This window comes from Plecotus auritus, assembly GCF_963455305.1.
Source record: "Plecotus auritus genome assembly, chromosome: 4".
NCBI classification, from domain to species: Eukaryota; Metazoa; Chordata; class Mammalia; order Chiroptera; family Vespertilionidae; genus Plecotus; species Plecotus auritus.
In genome coordinates this window covers 125935899-125952718 of record NC_137775.1, presented here as the reverse complement: position 1 = coordinate 125952718, position 16820 = coordinate 125935899, and the positions used below count along the sequence as shown (strand labels likewise).

Genomic DNA, 16820 nt, shown 5'->3' with positions numbered 1-16820 from the left:
TAGATATAAGGGTGGTGAAACTTTGCACTAAGGGAGAGAGATTGGGCTCAACTCCAATCACAGCATGGACAAGTGGGAATTTCTAGCTAAGAAGCCAAGTGGGGGGCGGGGATGGGGAGACAGTGGATGGAATATGACTAAGAGGAAACATCAGGGTAAGGGGGATTCTGGCTAAAGTGACCTAACAGGATCCTTACTGAAGATGAGACCCCTTATGACCTGTAGTACTGAAAGGTTATTAGTGAATCCCTTGGCATCCCCAAGATGCAGGATAGGACCCTGAAGGGTAGCAGAAGGGGATGGTTATTGGCACTAGGAGAGAGAGAGTTGACTAGAAGAGGTTACCTCAAGAGGAGCAGTTTTCTTCTGTTAAGGGACACAACCAGCCTCATGTGACTACAAGGGAGGGAATAATTGTCTGGGCCCCATTTTTCCCTCTCCCTCCTACCTCCTATCTGGACATGTCACTGGCCAATCCCCCCTGGGAACCATTATCCTTTTGTAAGTTCAGCTTCTGGATGTCTCTCACCAGCACCAACAATGCCCAGCTTATTTGATTGTAACATGCAAAAAATTTTTTGTTGTTTTTATTTTTATTAGAGGCAGGAAGAAACCCACACACATTAGGCATTCCCTCAGCTCCAGTGTTTTTTCTGACCCAGTCTAGCCAGGATTTACTACTCAGCCCAACTGAGGATGCACAAGGGGAGGGAAGTCATGTTTCTTCTCCCTCCATCACTCTCTTTCCTATAGTGTGAACCATAGCAAAGCAAATCGACCTTGATTTGCAGGCCGAATGGCTCAACCTTCATGTCAACCTTAATGGCCTTCCTGTGTCTCCAAACTAGAGCGTGATATCTCTCCCATACACTCCGTAAAGGCAGGAAACTTGTCCATCTGTATTGTTCTCTCTAATATACCAGGCATCAAGTGCAGTGTCTGCTACCTAGTAGGAACTTTATAAATGCTTACTCAATGTTGTGGTAGTATTTTTCAGGTAAATATTCCCCATTTGCCCAGAGGTTGGCCAAAGCCCCTGCCCTATCCCTCATGTGCACAGACGCTGTGTTTTCCAGTTTGCTTCCATTAGGTCCTGGGTGGAAGAGTCCTACCAATTAGGACTGCTAGAGATGGGTGGTCACCATCTTCCTTACCTGAAGCCATGTCTTCATTAGCAACCAAAGTTTGCATGGCCTGGGTAAGCCTTTATAACTTTACAGTGGGGCAGTAAAAACTCAATTTCTTGCTTACGTGAGTGGAGCAACACAAAGGTATTTCCCAGTTGGCCGTCATCATTCTGAGGATTTATTTTCTTTCTTTTTTGTTGTTGTTGTTAATTCTCACCTGAGGATAATTTTTTCACTGTTTTTCAAACAGAGTGGAAGGGAGAGAGGGAAGAGAGAAAAACATCAATGTGAGAGAGAGACATTGGTTGCTTACTGTATGCGCCCGACCAGGACGGGGAGCAAACCTGAAACCCAGGTACATGCCCTTGACCAGGAATCAAACCTGCAATCACCCTAGCCGGTTTGGCTCAGTGGATAGAGCGTCTGACTGTGGACCAGAGGGTCCCGGGTTCGATTCAAGTCAAGGGCACATACCTTGGTTGCAGGCTCCACCCTGGCCTGGGTCCTGGTGGGGGTTCATGCAGGAGACAACTAATCGATGTATTTCTCTCATATGGATATTTCTCTCTGTCTTTCTCTCTCTCTTCCACTCTCTCTAAAATCAATGGAAAAATATCCTCATGTGAGGATTAAAACAAAACAAAACCCCTGCAACCCTCTGATGCTCTAACCACTTAGAAACATGGGCCAGGGCTGAGCATTTCTTTCACTTTGGACTTGGAGCAGCCCTGCCTGTTGTCCCCTCTCCCTTTGAAAGAGAAAGTTGGATATCTCGCCTGGCCAATTCCTCTGGACTGGCTTCCTTGACTTTGCTCGGCTGCTTTGGGTTTTAATTGAAGGAACATTTTCCTCACTTATTTTCCCATGGAGTGAGCTCCTGCTCCCAATCAGTCCTTCCCTGCAAACCCCACTCCTCCCCCACAACCACCCCCCCACTGGCCCCGGCCATAGCACAACCTACAACAATTAGGGGTCCACTTGGAGATTTACTGGTGGAAGTACAGAAGCACCTTGTTTTAAACCCCATCTTATTCTCCCATGGTCACTTGGCCCACAGTGGGAAAACAGCATGATGGAGGATGTAGCCAGTGCACCAACTAAAGCCAAGAAGATCACCCTGTTTGGGTAGGTGTCAGGGTCCCAATAAGTTCTCTCCTAGAGAACTGGCTACAGGAGCCCGTGGTAAGAACTCGTCTGGATTCTCTTGTTCCCAGAGGCTGTGGCCTAAAACGGCTCTCATAGGTACATTCAAATTGGCTGAAGATGCCGCCGGCAAGGGTATCTTGCTGTAGCTCTTGGAATCCTTGATTTCAGTGGCCTGTGTTCTGTTGGAACCCAGGAATTTTGGAGTCATTGAAAACAATAGAAGAAAAAGAAAATGTTGTTAAGATTTTAATTATAAAAACTGCTTTTTAATTATGTCTTTCCAGCATGAGTGCCTTGAACACAGATGTGAATATGGAAATGATGGGCAATGAAAACATGTATAGATGGGATGATGTATCTAAGAATGACTTGAGTGGAGAAAGCCAAGCAGGAGAGAGGCTGGAGCTAAGGCTGCTCTGCTGAAGTGGAACCGACACCCCTTTGGCACTGCTTTGATGTGTTGAGAACCAAATGTGCTATGATTCAAAGGCAAAACCGGAGCCCACTGGGATCTGCCTGACGCCCACTATAACCTGCCTGGAGTCAGCATGAGTGCAAAGAAAACCTTCAGACAGTTCTCCAAAACATTGACAACTTAAAAAAATCACAACCGGCCGGCTGGTGTGGCTCAGTGGTAGAGCATCAGCCTATGGACCAGGAGGTCACGGTTTGATTCCCAGTCAGGCCACATGCCCAGGTTGCAGGCTCTATCCCCACTGTGGGGCATGCAGGAGGCAGCTGGTCAATGATTCTCTCTCATCATGGATGTTTCTATCTATCTCTTCCTCTCCCTTCCTCTCTGAAATCAATAGAAATATATATATATTTTTAAATCACAACCACTTAGTGTGTCTAGAAAAACACACAGTGTGGTTAAAATTTTGTAAAATTTTGATTCCAAGGGCAATACATACTTATGTTAAATGAAAAAATAAAAACTATAATAAAGCACCGAAACAAAATAAAAATCCCTCACACTGTAACTATTCAGAGATAAATGCAGTGAGGTTTTGTTTTTTTCAGTGAAAATAATTTTAGAGTTACCTCGCTAGAGACTGGCAATGTGGTTGAATAATCTAAAAAAAACCCACCTCTTTGCCACAAAACACCTAGAAATGTAGATAAAATATAGTTAACATGATTTTAAATGCATTGTTGAACCCACAAAAAAGTAAAAAAAAAAAAAAAAATCCTAAGGGACAAAAATTATAGACTAGCCAAATGTGAGCTGAAGCTAGGGCTGCCCGAGGGATTTGCCAGACTTGGTAACCAGGGCGTGGTGACACAGGAGATAAATCTTGGACCCTAGCCACGTGCGGAGTTTACTGAGGTATCCGCATAAATCCAGGACTTACAAAGCACCTTCTCAGCAAAAGGGTACACCAGAAAGAAACCCATCCAGTGCCATAAACTTATCTATAACAATCTGGATTCTGGGTCCAAAAGAAGCCTCTTCCGAAAATTCTTATCATTGGGCCTGTCTTTGTGCTGGTTTGCAGTCTGACACATGGTCCAACAACTCCCAAGCTGAGAAGCTAATATAAAAAATGTCTCCTGAGTCAGTAATATCTCTGAGGTACCTGGCAGAAGCAAGCTTACAATGGTTCTCCCCCACTTCCCAATTCAGCAACATAAGTCCCACAGATAATGGCCTGTTTGAGATAAACTCACGAAGGAAATGACAGCTACAGAGAGCTCCAAGACCCACATGACTTCAGAGTCTGTGTGTGAGGAAGCAGAGAGGCAGTGAGGCATCTGATGGACTTGAAAACAAGAGACCTCTAAATCTCCCCAGATTCTCAGTGGAAAGTGCAGCAGGCAAATTAGAGAAGAAGAAAACTGGAAGTAGAAACTGGGGTCCTTCCATGGTAAAGTCAGTCTCAAGGGGCGGAAGCAGGATGTGCCTTACCAACTCTCAGAACCATCAGAATACGCTCCCTGGCAGGGCACAGCCTCATAGTAGAATAAAACCAATGGAAATGGACTACAAATTGAATAGAACAGGAACAATAGAGCCAAAGGAAAGAGCAAGATCAGCTAAAGATAAGAAAGAGGAGGAACATAGTCCCCGAAGGTCATTAATGCTTCACAAAAATGACACAAGAGGAAGCACTGGAGCCAAAAGCCACCATGGCCCATCTATCATTCTCAAAGGTTGAGAAAAACCATTTCACATAAAAATAAATTGCATCAAAAAAAGGATCATAATCAAAACCCACACAAAATCTTATAAGAAAAGATGCAAAATACAGTAAGTCCTTGAAGACAATAAAAGCACACTAAAAAGATGTGCTGCATGTCCTAGCAAGTTGCTCAGTGGTTAGAGCATAGGCTCTTGGACTGAAGGGTCCTGGGTTCAATTCCAGTCAAGGGCATGTACCTCAGTTGCAGGCTCAATCCCAGGTTCTGGTTGAGGCACATGCAGGAGGCAACCAATCACTGTGTCTCTCTCACATGGATGTTTATGTCTCTCCCTCTCTCTTCCACTCTCTCTAAAATCAATGGATCCAAACTTATGTGCAATGTGTTAAAAGTGTTTGATATAATATTATTGTTTTCTTATATTTTTTACATTTTTGCATAATTTTTTTCTGAAACTAGTATTTGAGTATTCATGACTATAATGTCAATTTTGGATTGTATATTTTATTAATAAAATAATTTTGCCTTCTTTAAAAATAAATAAATAAGTAAAATAAAGTCATGGATCCAATGAGGTTTAACCAAAAAAAAAAAAAAAAAAAAAAAAAAAAAGATGTAGTGCAAAATGAATGCAAACTGCAACCTAGCATTTGAAAATGAGCTAAAATAAATTAAGAAAATGATAGAATATATAAAAGAACAACATAAGTTAAAACTTAAAATATTGATAAATGCGGTGATAAAACTGAGAAAACAATTAGACATTTTAAAAGAAACAACCATTATTTCCAAAACAAAGCAAGAAAGAATGTAGACAGCGCCTGGGAAGGCGCATGAGCTGATTGTCAGCTGCGTCCAGTGCCGTCGGTAGAGCCACATCCTGGAAACATACCTTGCCAGAGGCAGGTATGTTGTCAGCTTGACCTTCAGCTCAGGCGTCAGGGAATGTGTTTCATTATCTAAGTTCAGCCAGGAACAGACGCAACTATCTGGGCTCAGCCAGGAGTGACAATTACAAAGAAGCCACAAGAATTAAGAATTGCAGCTTGATCTTTAACCATGATTTCACATAATTTCCTTTGTCTTAAACTAGTAAAACTTCCTGGTATCATGCTGTATATAATAAACACGCTGCACTAGCTCTGGGTCACTATCTCTCCATCTGAGGACAGCACCCCACCTGGCCTCAGCTTTACTTAAAGTCTTTGTGTCTGTCTCTTTTTTTTCCTTTTCTCAATCCCCAGCTGTCCCTACTCAGGACTCGTCCGCTCTCTAGCCGTGCTGGTCACGGCTAAGAGAGAAAACTTATAAAAGAACACAAGAGCAAACAAGCAAAGCACATAATGCCTTAAGAGAAATAGAGGGATAGGGAGAAGTTTAAAGAATAAAAAAAAAAAGGTGGGGATTATATATATTAGACAAAGATAATCCAACATACAAATAATAAGAGTACTCAAAGAAGAAAAGTTTGCAATTCAAGAAAACCGTCTTGAAATTAGAAAGAAAAAAAAAGGTGTGGAAAGTACGGATAAAGGCAGACTGTGACCTGGGAGAATTGAGTGAGCATGGCCTCCACTACACCCAGAGTGAGTCAGGAAAGCATTCAGAGAAAGGATGCATGGAGAGTCCTTTGTATGAGCTGCTGCCTCTTTTCCCTCAAGATGAAAGGGAGGGACTGCCTGGGACCACTCAGAGAGCTTCTGCTGTGATCCTTTGTGGGCTGGGAGACCCAGTAGAGATGGGGACACAAAACATGGAGGGTGGGAGATGGGAGAATGGGTTTCTTTGGTGATGAAGTGAAGTTGCTTCTGTGTCCCTAGAGGCACCGTCCTCCTCTCCAATAGCCAGTCAAATTCTGGGAGGATATTATTGAGGACCAGATGGAGAGAGCATGAGAGAGAGAGAGAGAGAGAGAGAGAGAGAGAGAGAGAGAGAGAGAGAACACCAATCTGGAGCCATTGTAAACCCTACTCAAGCAGAGTCCCTTAGGGATGAGAGACTCTGACAGCTAGTGCCTGGGTAGCATGGACCTCTGCAGAGCCAGTGCCAGAGTAGGGAGGTGGCCTGGTGAAAGGAAGGTCTCACAGCATCACCAGAGTTGCAGGCAGGGGAGCCAGGTAGGGGACTTCAAAGAACCCAAGAAAGTGCCTAAGAGAAAAAGTCAACTTAAAATTAGGAAACAGAAGGAGAAGAGGAGTGACTCTGAGGGGCCATCTTAACAGGGGACCAGGCTGAGGGAAGGGAGATGTGATCAGTTCAGAGTTTTGATAGTTTTTAGGCACTGGACTTTTTAATTTCAGAATCGACGCTGCTTATGCTATTTAAAGGGACCAAAGGTCCTTTCATATTCTAAGAGGGACTCCACATGCTATGGGGCCTGCCCAGAGAACCAGCGTTTATTCAGGAAAGAGGAAAATTTCTCCCACTAAAAACGTATAAAGAAAGAAAAAAATAAATTTGCATTTAGATGATACTCAAAAGTTGAACTTGTTCAACATGTTGGCTGCACAGTCTTGCTTTGGGTTTCTATCACTCATTACAGAAAGAAGCTACTACACTTACTCAGTAAATTAGTAAAACTGGAGCCAGCAGTGGTCTCCCCACTGGGTTACTGTCTCTTCTGCTTCACAGAAGAGATAGATAAGGCAAAGAAAACTCAGGATTGTCTTATCCAAGAGACCCTTGCGAGTTGGGAATGTAGACAGTCAATATCTAACTCCATGAACCGGCTTTTTTAGCTTACCCTCATTCCTCTACTGAGCACCTTCCATATGAAAACACTGGGATTTGCCCTAGCCAGTTTTGCTTAGTGGATAGAGCATCAGCCTGTGGACTGAAGGGTCCCGGGTTCGATTCCTGTCAAGGGCATATGCTCAGATTGCAGGCTCAATCCTCAGTATGGGGTGTGCAGGAGGCAGGCCATTAATGATTCTCATCATTGATGTTTCTATCTCTCTCTCCCTCTCCCTCTCCCTTCCTCTCTGAAATCAATAAAAAAATATTAAAAAAGAAAACACTGGGGTTTGCCACTCTGTTGACTAATGAGTTTGCCGACCACTGGACTAGACTAAATGTTACTGTGTAGTTGGAAGCTGTGAGGATTAGGTAATTGTGGCATATTGTGTGCAAAGAGGTAAAGGGTAGTATATGACAGTGGTCGGCAAACTCATTAGTCAACAGAGCCGCTGTTTGCCGACCACTGGCCTAGAATATTCAGATCAATCAGCCACAGGCCCTGTTTTCAAGGACAAGCTTACAATAATATTAAGGGGAAAGTCACACGCATAACTGTCTAGAGCAGTGGTCGGCAAACTGTGGCTCGCGAGCCGTGGTTTGCCGCTCTGTTGACTAATGAGTTTGCCAACCACTGGTTTAGAGGAAAAATAAAAGGGCTGCGATAGATTGGCAGGTGTCACTGACGCCGCCCATGGCTCTATGCTGTGGGAAGAGGTGCTGGAGCTGCCTGCATGGAGGACCCACCTGTCTTCTGTGAGATGGCCTCTTCCTGGGAAATGTGAGAAAATGTCGCTAGTCTGCTCGGCTTTCCACAGCAAGAAGTTTTCGCTGGGCTGGGAGGATGACAGGATGCTGCTTTCAGGCTGGATGGAGAAATTTACAGTTAGAGGACCAGGTCTCTCCTCTCCCTCACAGTTCTTGGCCTCCTCCAGCCAGAACCTTGAAGGAACTCACATGAGTCTTCCAGCCTAGTCCTGGGAACCTGTTCCTTAAATATTAAGCCCCAGAATCACCAGACAGAAACAATGAGGCCCCATGCAGGATCACCTCCTCTCTCTGATGAGCTGCCGTGGCAACTCTGCCCAGAGCACCAGATCTAAACGTTAAGAACCAGAGCAGTAGAACTATAAAAGCTGACTTTTGAAGTCGGTGATGGCATACCGAAAGCACACAACTTAAATGAAAGGAGGAAAGTGTTTAAGAGCCTGAAATCTGAAGGTTTTAGGCTACCCAATCTATCAAGTCTTTTTTTCCCTGTGTTTCTACCCTAAGCAGGTCCTGAGAAAGCCTTCTGCGTGTTGGGGGCGGGAGCCTTAAGTAAACTAAAAGGGAAAAGCAAATCCTTGAGGGAAGTATTGCAAAAACTTGTGATTAAAGGGTTAAAATTCTTGATGTATAAAAAGCTTTATTTTACAAATCAATTTACAAATCAATTTAGAAAAACACAAGGATGTCAATAGGAAAATGGCCAAAGAATAAACCAGACATTGCATAAAGAAAAAAATATAATAATGTTCAAACTCATCAAAATCAAACACATGCTACTTTTTTAACCTATAATTATTAGAAAACTTTTTTACTTTTTAATTATCAAGTGTGATAAGAACACAGTGATACAGAACTCTTATATTATTGGTGAGAGTATAATTTAGTATGAACTTTCTGGAAATAATCTGGCAATATGTATCAAAAACCTTAAAAATGTTCATACCCTTTGAATTCTACTTCTTTTTATTATCTTTTTTTTATTTTTTAGATTCTTTATTGTTTAAAGTATTACATATGAATCCTGCTTCCCCCATTGACCTCTCTCTGCTCGTTCCCACCCCCGGCCCCTTGAATTCTACTTCTAAAAATCTATTCTGAGAAAACAATAAAAGCTGTGGACAATACTAGTACCTATAAATGCTTGTGTTACCCTCCTACAGGGGTGGGGAATGTACGGCCCATGAGCTGTATAAGGCCCTTGAAATCATTTGATCTGGTCCTGACAAGGCATTAGGGGTGAATTAATTAAATGTTTGACCAAAGATAGCAGGCTAATTTTTAAGTTGATAATTTTGTATGGCCCTCGAATGATGCTATAAATATCCAAATGGCCCTTGGCAGAAAGAAGGTTCTCCACCCCTGATGAAAAGTTAGAAACAACTCTAAATATCAGATTTTAGCCGGGCCGGAGTGGCTCAGTGGTTGAGTGTTGACTCAGGAACCAAGAGGTCACCAGTTCAATTCCAAGGCAGGGCACATGCCCCAGTTGCAGGTTGATCCCTAGTAGGAGGTGTGCAGGAGGCAGTCAATCAATGTTTCTCTCTCATCAGGTTTCTATCTCTCTCACTCTCTCCCTTCTTCTCTAATATCAATAAAAATATATTTTAAAATAAATACATAAACAAATTAATATCTGATTTTAGGGGAATGAAGTAAATTTTAATTCATTCATACAACTGAAGAGTATGAAATTATCAAAATGATATGATGTATAAGAAGAGCTTTTAAGATTTATGTATTACCCTAGCTGGTTTGGCTCAGTGGATAGAGCGTAGGCCAGTGGACTGAAGGGTCCTGGGTTAGATTCCAGTCAAGGGCAAATACCCGGTTATGGGCTCCATCCCTAGTGGGGGACGTGCAGGAGGCAGCCGGTCAATGATTCTCTCTCATTATTGATGTTTCTCTCTCCCTCTCCCTCTTCCTTCCTCTTTGAAATAAATAAAAAATATATATATTTTTTTCAAATATATTTTATTGATGTTTTTACAGAGAGGAAGGGAGAGGGAGAGTTAGAAACATTGATGAGAGAGAAACATCAATCAGCTGCCTCCTGCACACTCCCCACTGGGGATGTGCCCGCAACCAAGGTACATGCCCTTGACTGGAATCGAACCTGGGACCCTTGAGTCCGCAGGCCGACACTCCATCCACTGAGCCAAACCGGTCAGGGCTAAACATATATTTTTTTAAAAAAATTATTGATTGATTTTAGAGAGAAAGAAAAACACACATTGATTTGTTGTTCTACTTATTTATGCATTAGATAGTTGTTTCTTGAATGTGCCCTGACCAGAGATTGAACGTACAACCTTGTTGTATCAGGAACATGCTCTAACCAACTGAGCTACCAGCCAGGGTTACAAAGAGCTTTTAAAAGAAATGGATCTTAGACAAGAAAAAGCTAAAGGAATTAATCACCACCAAACCAGTATTCTAAGCAATGTTAAAGGGACTTCTTTAAGAAGAAGAAAAAAATAGAGCAAAACAAAGAAACACAAAAACAACCCACCCACATGAATAATAAAATGGCAATAACTACATACCTATCAACAATTACTTTAAATGTAAATGGATTAAATGCTCCAATCAAAAGACATAGGGTGGAGAAGAAAACAAGATCTATACATATGCTATCTACAAGAGACTCACTTCAGATCAAAAGACACACACAGACTGAAAATAAAGAGACAGAAAAAGGTATTTCATGAAAATGGGGGAAAAAATCTGTGGTAGCAATACATCAGACAAAATATACTTTAAAACAAAAACTATGCCCTGCGAGTGTGACTCAGTGCTTGAGCATCAACCTATGAACCAGCAGGTCACAGTTCGATTCCCCATCAGGTCATATGCCTGGGTTGCAGGCTTGACCCCCAGTGTGGGGTGTGCAGGAGGCAGCCAATCAATGATTCTCTCTCATCATTGATGTTTCTATCTCTCTCTCCCTCTCCCTTCCTTTCTGAAACCAATAAAAACATATTTTTTAAAAAAACTATAACAAGAGACAAAGGACAGACATTTAATATGCAATAGATGCAATAGCCAAGCTATGGAAACAACCTAAGTGTCCATAATTAGATGATTGGATAAAGAAGATGTGGTGCATGTATACAATGAAATATTACTTGGCCATAAAAAGAATGAAATTTTACCATTTGCTACAACATGGATGGTCCTAGAGGGTATTATGCTAAGTGAAATAAGTGAGACAAAGACAAATACCATATGATGTCATTTATATGTGGAATCTAAAAAACAAAATAAACAAACAATCAAAACAGAAACAAACTCATAGATACAGAGAACAAATTGATGGTTGCCAGAGGGGAGGGGGGTTAATGGGCTGGGTAAAATGGTGGAGTACAAACTGGTAGTTACAAATAGTCATGAGGATGTAAAGTACAGCACAGAAAATATATTAAATAAATATGTATGGTGCCAGGTAGGTACCAGACTTACGGGGGGAGCACTTCATAAGTTATATAAATGTCTAACCACTATACTGTACACCTGAAACTAATACAATATTGACTGTTAACTATAATTGAAAAAAATTTTAATGGAAAAAATGTTTATGATATATCCTAAATTGAAAAAAAGCAACATCCAAAAATATATTTAATGTCCTCAAATACATAAATTAAAATTTAATTTAAAATGAAAGACTAGAAGGAAATATGCTAAATGTTCCAAGTGATTGGTTGGGGCTAAAGAAAAATGGGAATGATTTTTCTGTAATTTTCTAAAATGAGCATTATTCTGCCAAAATCGGTTTGGCTCAGTGGATAGAGCGTCAGCCTGCGGACTCAAGGGTCCCAGGTTCGATTCCGGTCGAGGGCATGTGCCTTGGTTGCGGGCACATCCCCAGTAGGGGGCGTGCAGGAGGCAGCTGATCGATGTTTCTCTCATAGATGTTTCTAACTCTATCCCTCTTCCTTCCTCTCTGTAAAAAATCAATAAAATATATTTTAAAAAATTTTTTTTAAAAATAAAATGAGCATTATTCCTTTATGATACTGAAAAAAATGAGCAAAAAACTGAAAACACTTTTGAGTTAAGTACCTTATAGCTCTTTTTAGAAAAACTAAATTAATGTGCTGTAATTGGTGTGTGCATATCACTGACCCTTGAAAATGGTCTTCTCATTCCCCCAGGACACTAGACTTTAATATTCAACCCTCACAATGGGAGGCAGTACGCCTCCCATCCCCCTCCTCCCCTCCGTAGAGATCTTGGTGGCAGGGCCCCACTTACTGTTGTTTCAGTGGAGCTGCAGGGCATCTTGGGCACCAGGCAGTGAGTGAACTGGATTCTCGGGTCTTTGGTGGTGATGGACAGACCTTTCTGAAGAATTTTCACCAAGCGGATCCAGAACTGAAACACAGTCTCCGGGTGTTTTTCGTGGAGCCTCATGTAGTAGATCTTTTCAGTCACTGTCCTAATCCGCAGGATGCGTTGGAGCCGGTCACAGATTTGTAGCTCCACAAACTTCAGGGGGAGAATCCTGGACACAATCAGGAAATTGCCATAGTGGAGGAGCCCAGGATTTGAATCAGTCATGCTGGTGCCTACTGAGAGCTTGGCTCAGCCTCACTGGGCTCCCACCTCTGCTTGGGGAATGCACTGGGGAGAGGGCTTGTGGATGAAGAGTGGAATGATTACAAAGCCTGGCTCTTCTCTGATGTCCAGGGTCTTAGTTATTAAAGAATCTGCCCACATCAATAACAAAGACTGATAATTGATGTAGACTATCTCTTTTAATCCTGACAACTCTTGATTAAGAAAAGATAAGTATTATTAATTCCATTTTACAGATTACTTGAAACTGAAAGTTAGAGAAAGAAGCTAAGTGATTTGCCCAAGATATTTAGATATTTTTTAAAATTTATTGATTTCTAGAGAGAGAGAGAGGAAAGGAGAAACATCAGTTTGTTGTTCCACTTATTTATGCATGCCATTGGTTGCTTTTTGTTGTTGTTAATCCTCACCAGAGGATATTTTTTCCATTGATTTCCAGAAAGAGTTGAAGGAAAGGAGAGAGAGAGAGAAAAAAACATTGATGTGAGAGAGACACATTGATTGGTTGCTTCCCTCATATGCAACTGAGAGATTCAAATCAAGACCCTCTTCACAGGCCAACACTCTAGCTCCTGAGCCATATCAGCCAGGGCAATTGATTGCTTCTTGTATGTGCCCTGACTGGGAATCAAACTTGCAACCTTGGGGTATCAGGATGATGTTGTAACCAAATGCACCTGGCCAGGGATGCCCAAGTTTAGATCTTTTAAAATATATATATATATATATATATATATATATATATATATATATATATATAATTTATTTAATTTTTTTCCACTTAGATCTTAAGTAGGAACTGGGACTAAGATATTCTGACTCCATTTCCATGTCTCCTTTGCCCTGTATCCTGATTAACCCTGTTGAAAGAGTAAGAAGGGTAGATGTCTCCTAAACACCCAGTATTATTTTTTCAATCTCAACACCTCTTAATCCTATTTGGCTTTCATACACCTCACTTTTTAAAAAACCCTTCTAAGTTTTTATTGACAAAATAAAAATGAAAGCCAAAATCCTCAAAAACTAGGCTGAGACAGACTGATACTCTACCCACAGCACCAAACACGGTGCTTGTTCTGTATAGATACAAAATAATACCTGTTAAATGAATGAATGGGGTTCTGCACAGTGTGTACACTAAGGAACACTGTCCTTTCTTTTTATCTAAAGCCCAATTGCAAGACAGTGCAGTCTGTCAACCCACCCTCTCCGGCCCCTCCCTGAGGCCTTTCTTTACCTGCTGAGGGTGATGACAGGAGCACAGCCAGGTGTGTTGCAGGTGGAAAACTGACCCTGGGGCCAGGTGACGTTGGCCATCAGGAGGATGTTGGGGAGTGGCAAGGAGGGCACTGAGGAGGTTACCCCAAGGATCACGGTGGTAGTCGAACCTTCAGAGACATTCATCCAGTTCCCGGACTTAGTGACCTAGAAATCAGGCCCAGGTTCTTAGGTCAGAGAAGCAGAAGACAAGAGTGGAAGGATAGAGGAGCTAGAAAGCAGTACTTTAAAAAAATATGCCCATGGCCAGTGTGGCTCAGTGGTTGAGCATCAACCCATATACCAGAGGGTCAGGGTTTGATTCCTAGTCAGGGCACATGCCCAGATTGGGGGCTTGATCCCCAGTAGGGGGCGTGCAGGAGGCAGCCGATTAATGATTCTCTCTCATCTTTGATGTTTCTATCACTCTTTCCCTCTGTCTGAAATCAATAAAATTTTTTTAAAAAAACAGAAAAGATAAAGAAAGCAGCACTTCAACTTAGTGACAAGCTTGGAGCACCTGTGCCTCCTGCAGGCTCCACACTGGGGAATGAGTCCACAACCAGGGCATGTTCCCTGATCGGGAATTGAACTGTGACCTCTGGGTTCACAGGTCGATGCTCAACCACTGAGCCACGCTGGCTGGGTGCACCTGTGATTCTTACATGTGTTCGGCACACTGAGCGGGGCATCACCTTTTTGGTGGATCTCCCCAAGTAGACAAGCTCCTTGACAATAGGAACGCTGTGTTGTCCTTTTTCGTGTCCTCTGCATCATCTGACTTTAGAAAGGATGCACTAGTAAGAAAAAGCTGAGGGGAATGAAAATTATATTCTGCCATCCTTAGATAGAAGAAGCCAGCACAGGTTTCTAATGGTCTGGAAGGGAGATTGTGCAAAGTAAGTTCCAGAAGGGGAGGAGAGTGAGGAAAAACCCCATACTGCTATAGGCACAAACAGGTGAACTTGAGACCCAGATCCTCTGGTATCAATAGCTGGAAATGGCTTCTTTCTCCTCCCCAGGGCTTTAAAGGCCACAGCATTTCTGGACCAAGTGCTGAAAACAGGATTTGGAAAGGGAAAGAGCTGGCCCTGAGCTGCACATGGGTACCTGGATAAAGTTGCTTTCAAACACCGCAGAGTGGGAGAACAAGTTGAATTCTGGAGAATGAATCAGTTGACAAAGAAGGCCATCTTCCACCCCAAGTTCCACTCCAGGGCCTGGTTCCCTGACCTCAGGAGGGAGGCCCCTGATTTTATTCATTGACTCTTGGGAAGAATGGGCTGGAGAACATCCCGGGGCTCCACCCAGACCCAGCCCGACTGCAAGGTGTTGTGTGACCACTGCTGCCCACCCCCCCTCACCTCCACAGCTCCTCCTCTCCTCCTGACTTACAGGCTGTCCTCCAGACCAGGGAGGGCCGGCCTGCCAGCTCACAATGGCAGGAGTGACATCAGGAATGTGGTGGTAACAACAGGAAAGGAAAAAAAGAGGAAAGGACAAATTAGGGAGGAGCAAGGCTTTTCTCTCCCTTTTCTTACTCACTGCAAACTAGTGGTAATGAAGCCTATTCCATTTTTCACTCAATCTCCCTGAAAACATGAGGAAAATGAGTCTCCCAAGGTTATGCCAAGACAGCAGTGAGCTGGCCAGACAACAAGGAAGGCTCTCGGGAAACCCACAGCCTTCAATCTTCCCCATCACAGGAAAGCTTCTCACAACTTGCTTGTACTTGTGCCTGCATAAGAATTACCTCAGGGGTGAAAAAGCTCATTATGGATGTATTTTGTTATGTTGCATTTTGAAGAGTCCATGAAAAAGAAATTGTGATATTGAAAAAAGGGCTGCATATTGGCGATGGACCACCAATTAGTTCAGTGATATTATCTAAGTCACTGAGTTTCCTTCTGTTTCCTCTGTAGTAAAATGAAAAGGTGGCACCAGAGTTAAGGCCTCACATTAATAATCAGTAGAGATTTAAAATTCATATTTGGGAATTTCAGAATGTGCTGTTCCCTTGAGCAGATGTAGTGAAGGCGAAGGGAATTCCCTTGATTATAGGGCCCCAATCTGCTTCATGGGAGTGCATCCTTAGGCAACTGTTGTTTTAAGCTACTGAGATTTTAGGGTTCTTGCTGCAGCATAACCTAACCTAGAGTGTCCTTGACTGATATGGAGATTGGAATCTAGAGGGCAGTGTTGCAATAAAACACACACACACACACACACACACACACACACACACACACCGCAAAACCCTAGTATGTGTGACTTTAACTTATCTGAAGGCAGCAAAGAGATCTTCTTGGAAGCTGGAAGGATGGCAACCCATCTTATCCAGTAGCAGAGTATTTGGTAAAACCGTTGCCTGCAGTAACTTACAAGACATACATTAATCTAATTTATCTACAGTTAGGAGAACAAATTTTAGCAGCTTGAATACCGGCCCTAGCCAGTTCTCAGTGGTTAGACCATCCACCCAAGCATCGAGGGGTCTTGGGTTCGATTCCGATCAAGGGCACGTACCTTGGTTGCAGACTCAGTCCCCAGCCCTGGTTGGGGTGTGTGCGGGAGGCAACTAGTCGATGTTTCTCTCACATGTTGATGTTTCTCTCTCTGTTGCACCCCTTCCCTTCCACTCTTTCTAAAAATCAATGGAAAAATATCCTCCTGTGAGGATTAACGAAAACAAAACAAGAGAATCTGTTAGTTGCTATTGACAAAGCGCCACAAGATGAGCTGAGAGAAAAACTGGTGAGCTTGCAAGCAGGCACAAGGGATCTAGAGAGACTACAGAAAATCAGTGAGCTTGCATGAGTGTGCATACCTTATTTTATTGCACTTCACAGAAGCTTTTTCTTTTCTTCACAGATGTTTTTATCAACATCTGGACAAGACCCTCTACCAACAAAAAGGTTGACTCACTAAAGGCTCAGATAATGGTTAGCATTTTTTAGCAATAAAGTATTTTTTTTAAATGGTTTTATTTTAGAGAGAGGGACAGAAACATCAATGCATCAATATCAATACTGATTTGCTGCCTCCTGCCCAACCCCTACTGGGAAT

The 16820-nt window shown here is 42.5% G+C and overlaps 1 protein-coding gene across 3 annotated transcripts; it reads right to left on the bottom strand.

Annotated features, from left to right (window-relative positions):
- Window positions 1–1341: 1341 nt before the first annotated feature.
- GARIN1A (golgi associated RAB2 interactor 1A) lies at window positions 1342–16715 on the bottom strand. 3 transcript variants are annotated; one of them, XM_080664083.1, is made up of 6 exons: window positions 15119–16151; window positions 14450–14535; window positions 13735–13922; window positions 12174–12423; window positions 7896–8014; window positions 1342–2452 (listed from the first exon to the last, which is right to left on the bottom strand). In XM_080664083.1, the coding sequence occupies exons 3-6, from the start codon at window positions 13899–13901 to the stop codon at window positions 2260–2262; spliced, it is 729 nt and encodes a 242-aa protein (XP_080520209.1). In that variant the 5' UTR covers window positions 13902–13922; window positions 14450–14535; window positions 15119–16151; the 3' UTR covers window positions 1342–2259. The 3 variants fall into 3 exon arrangements, with proteins under 3 accessions (XP_080520209.1, XP_080520208.1, XP_080520210.1); XM_080664082.1 differs by having other exon boundaries at window positions 14420–14535; window positions 15119–15604; XM_080664084.1 differs by lacking the exon at window positions 14450–14535 and having other exon boundaries at window positions 15150–16715.
- Between the last annotated feature and the right edge of the window lie 105 nt (window positions 16716–16820).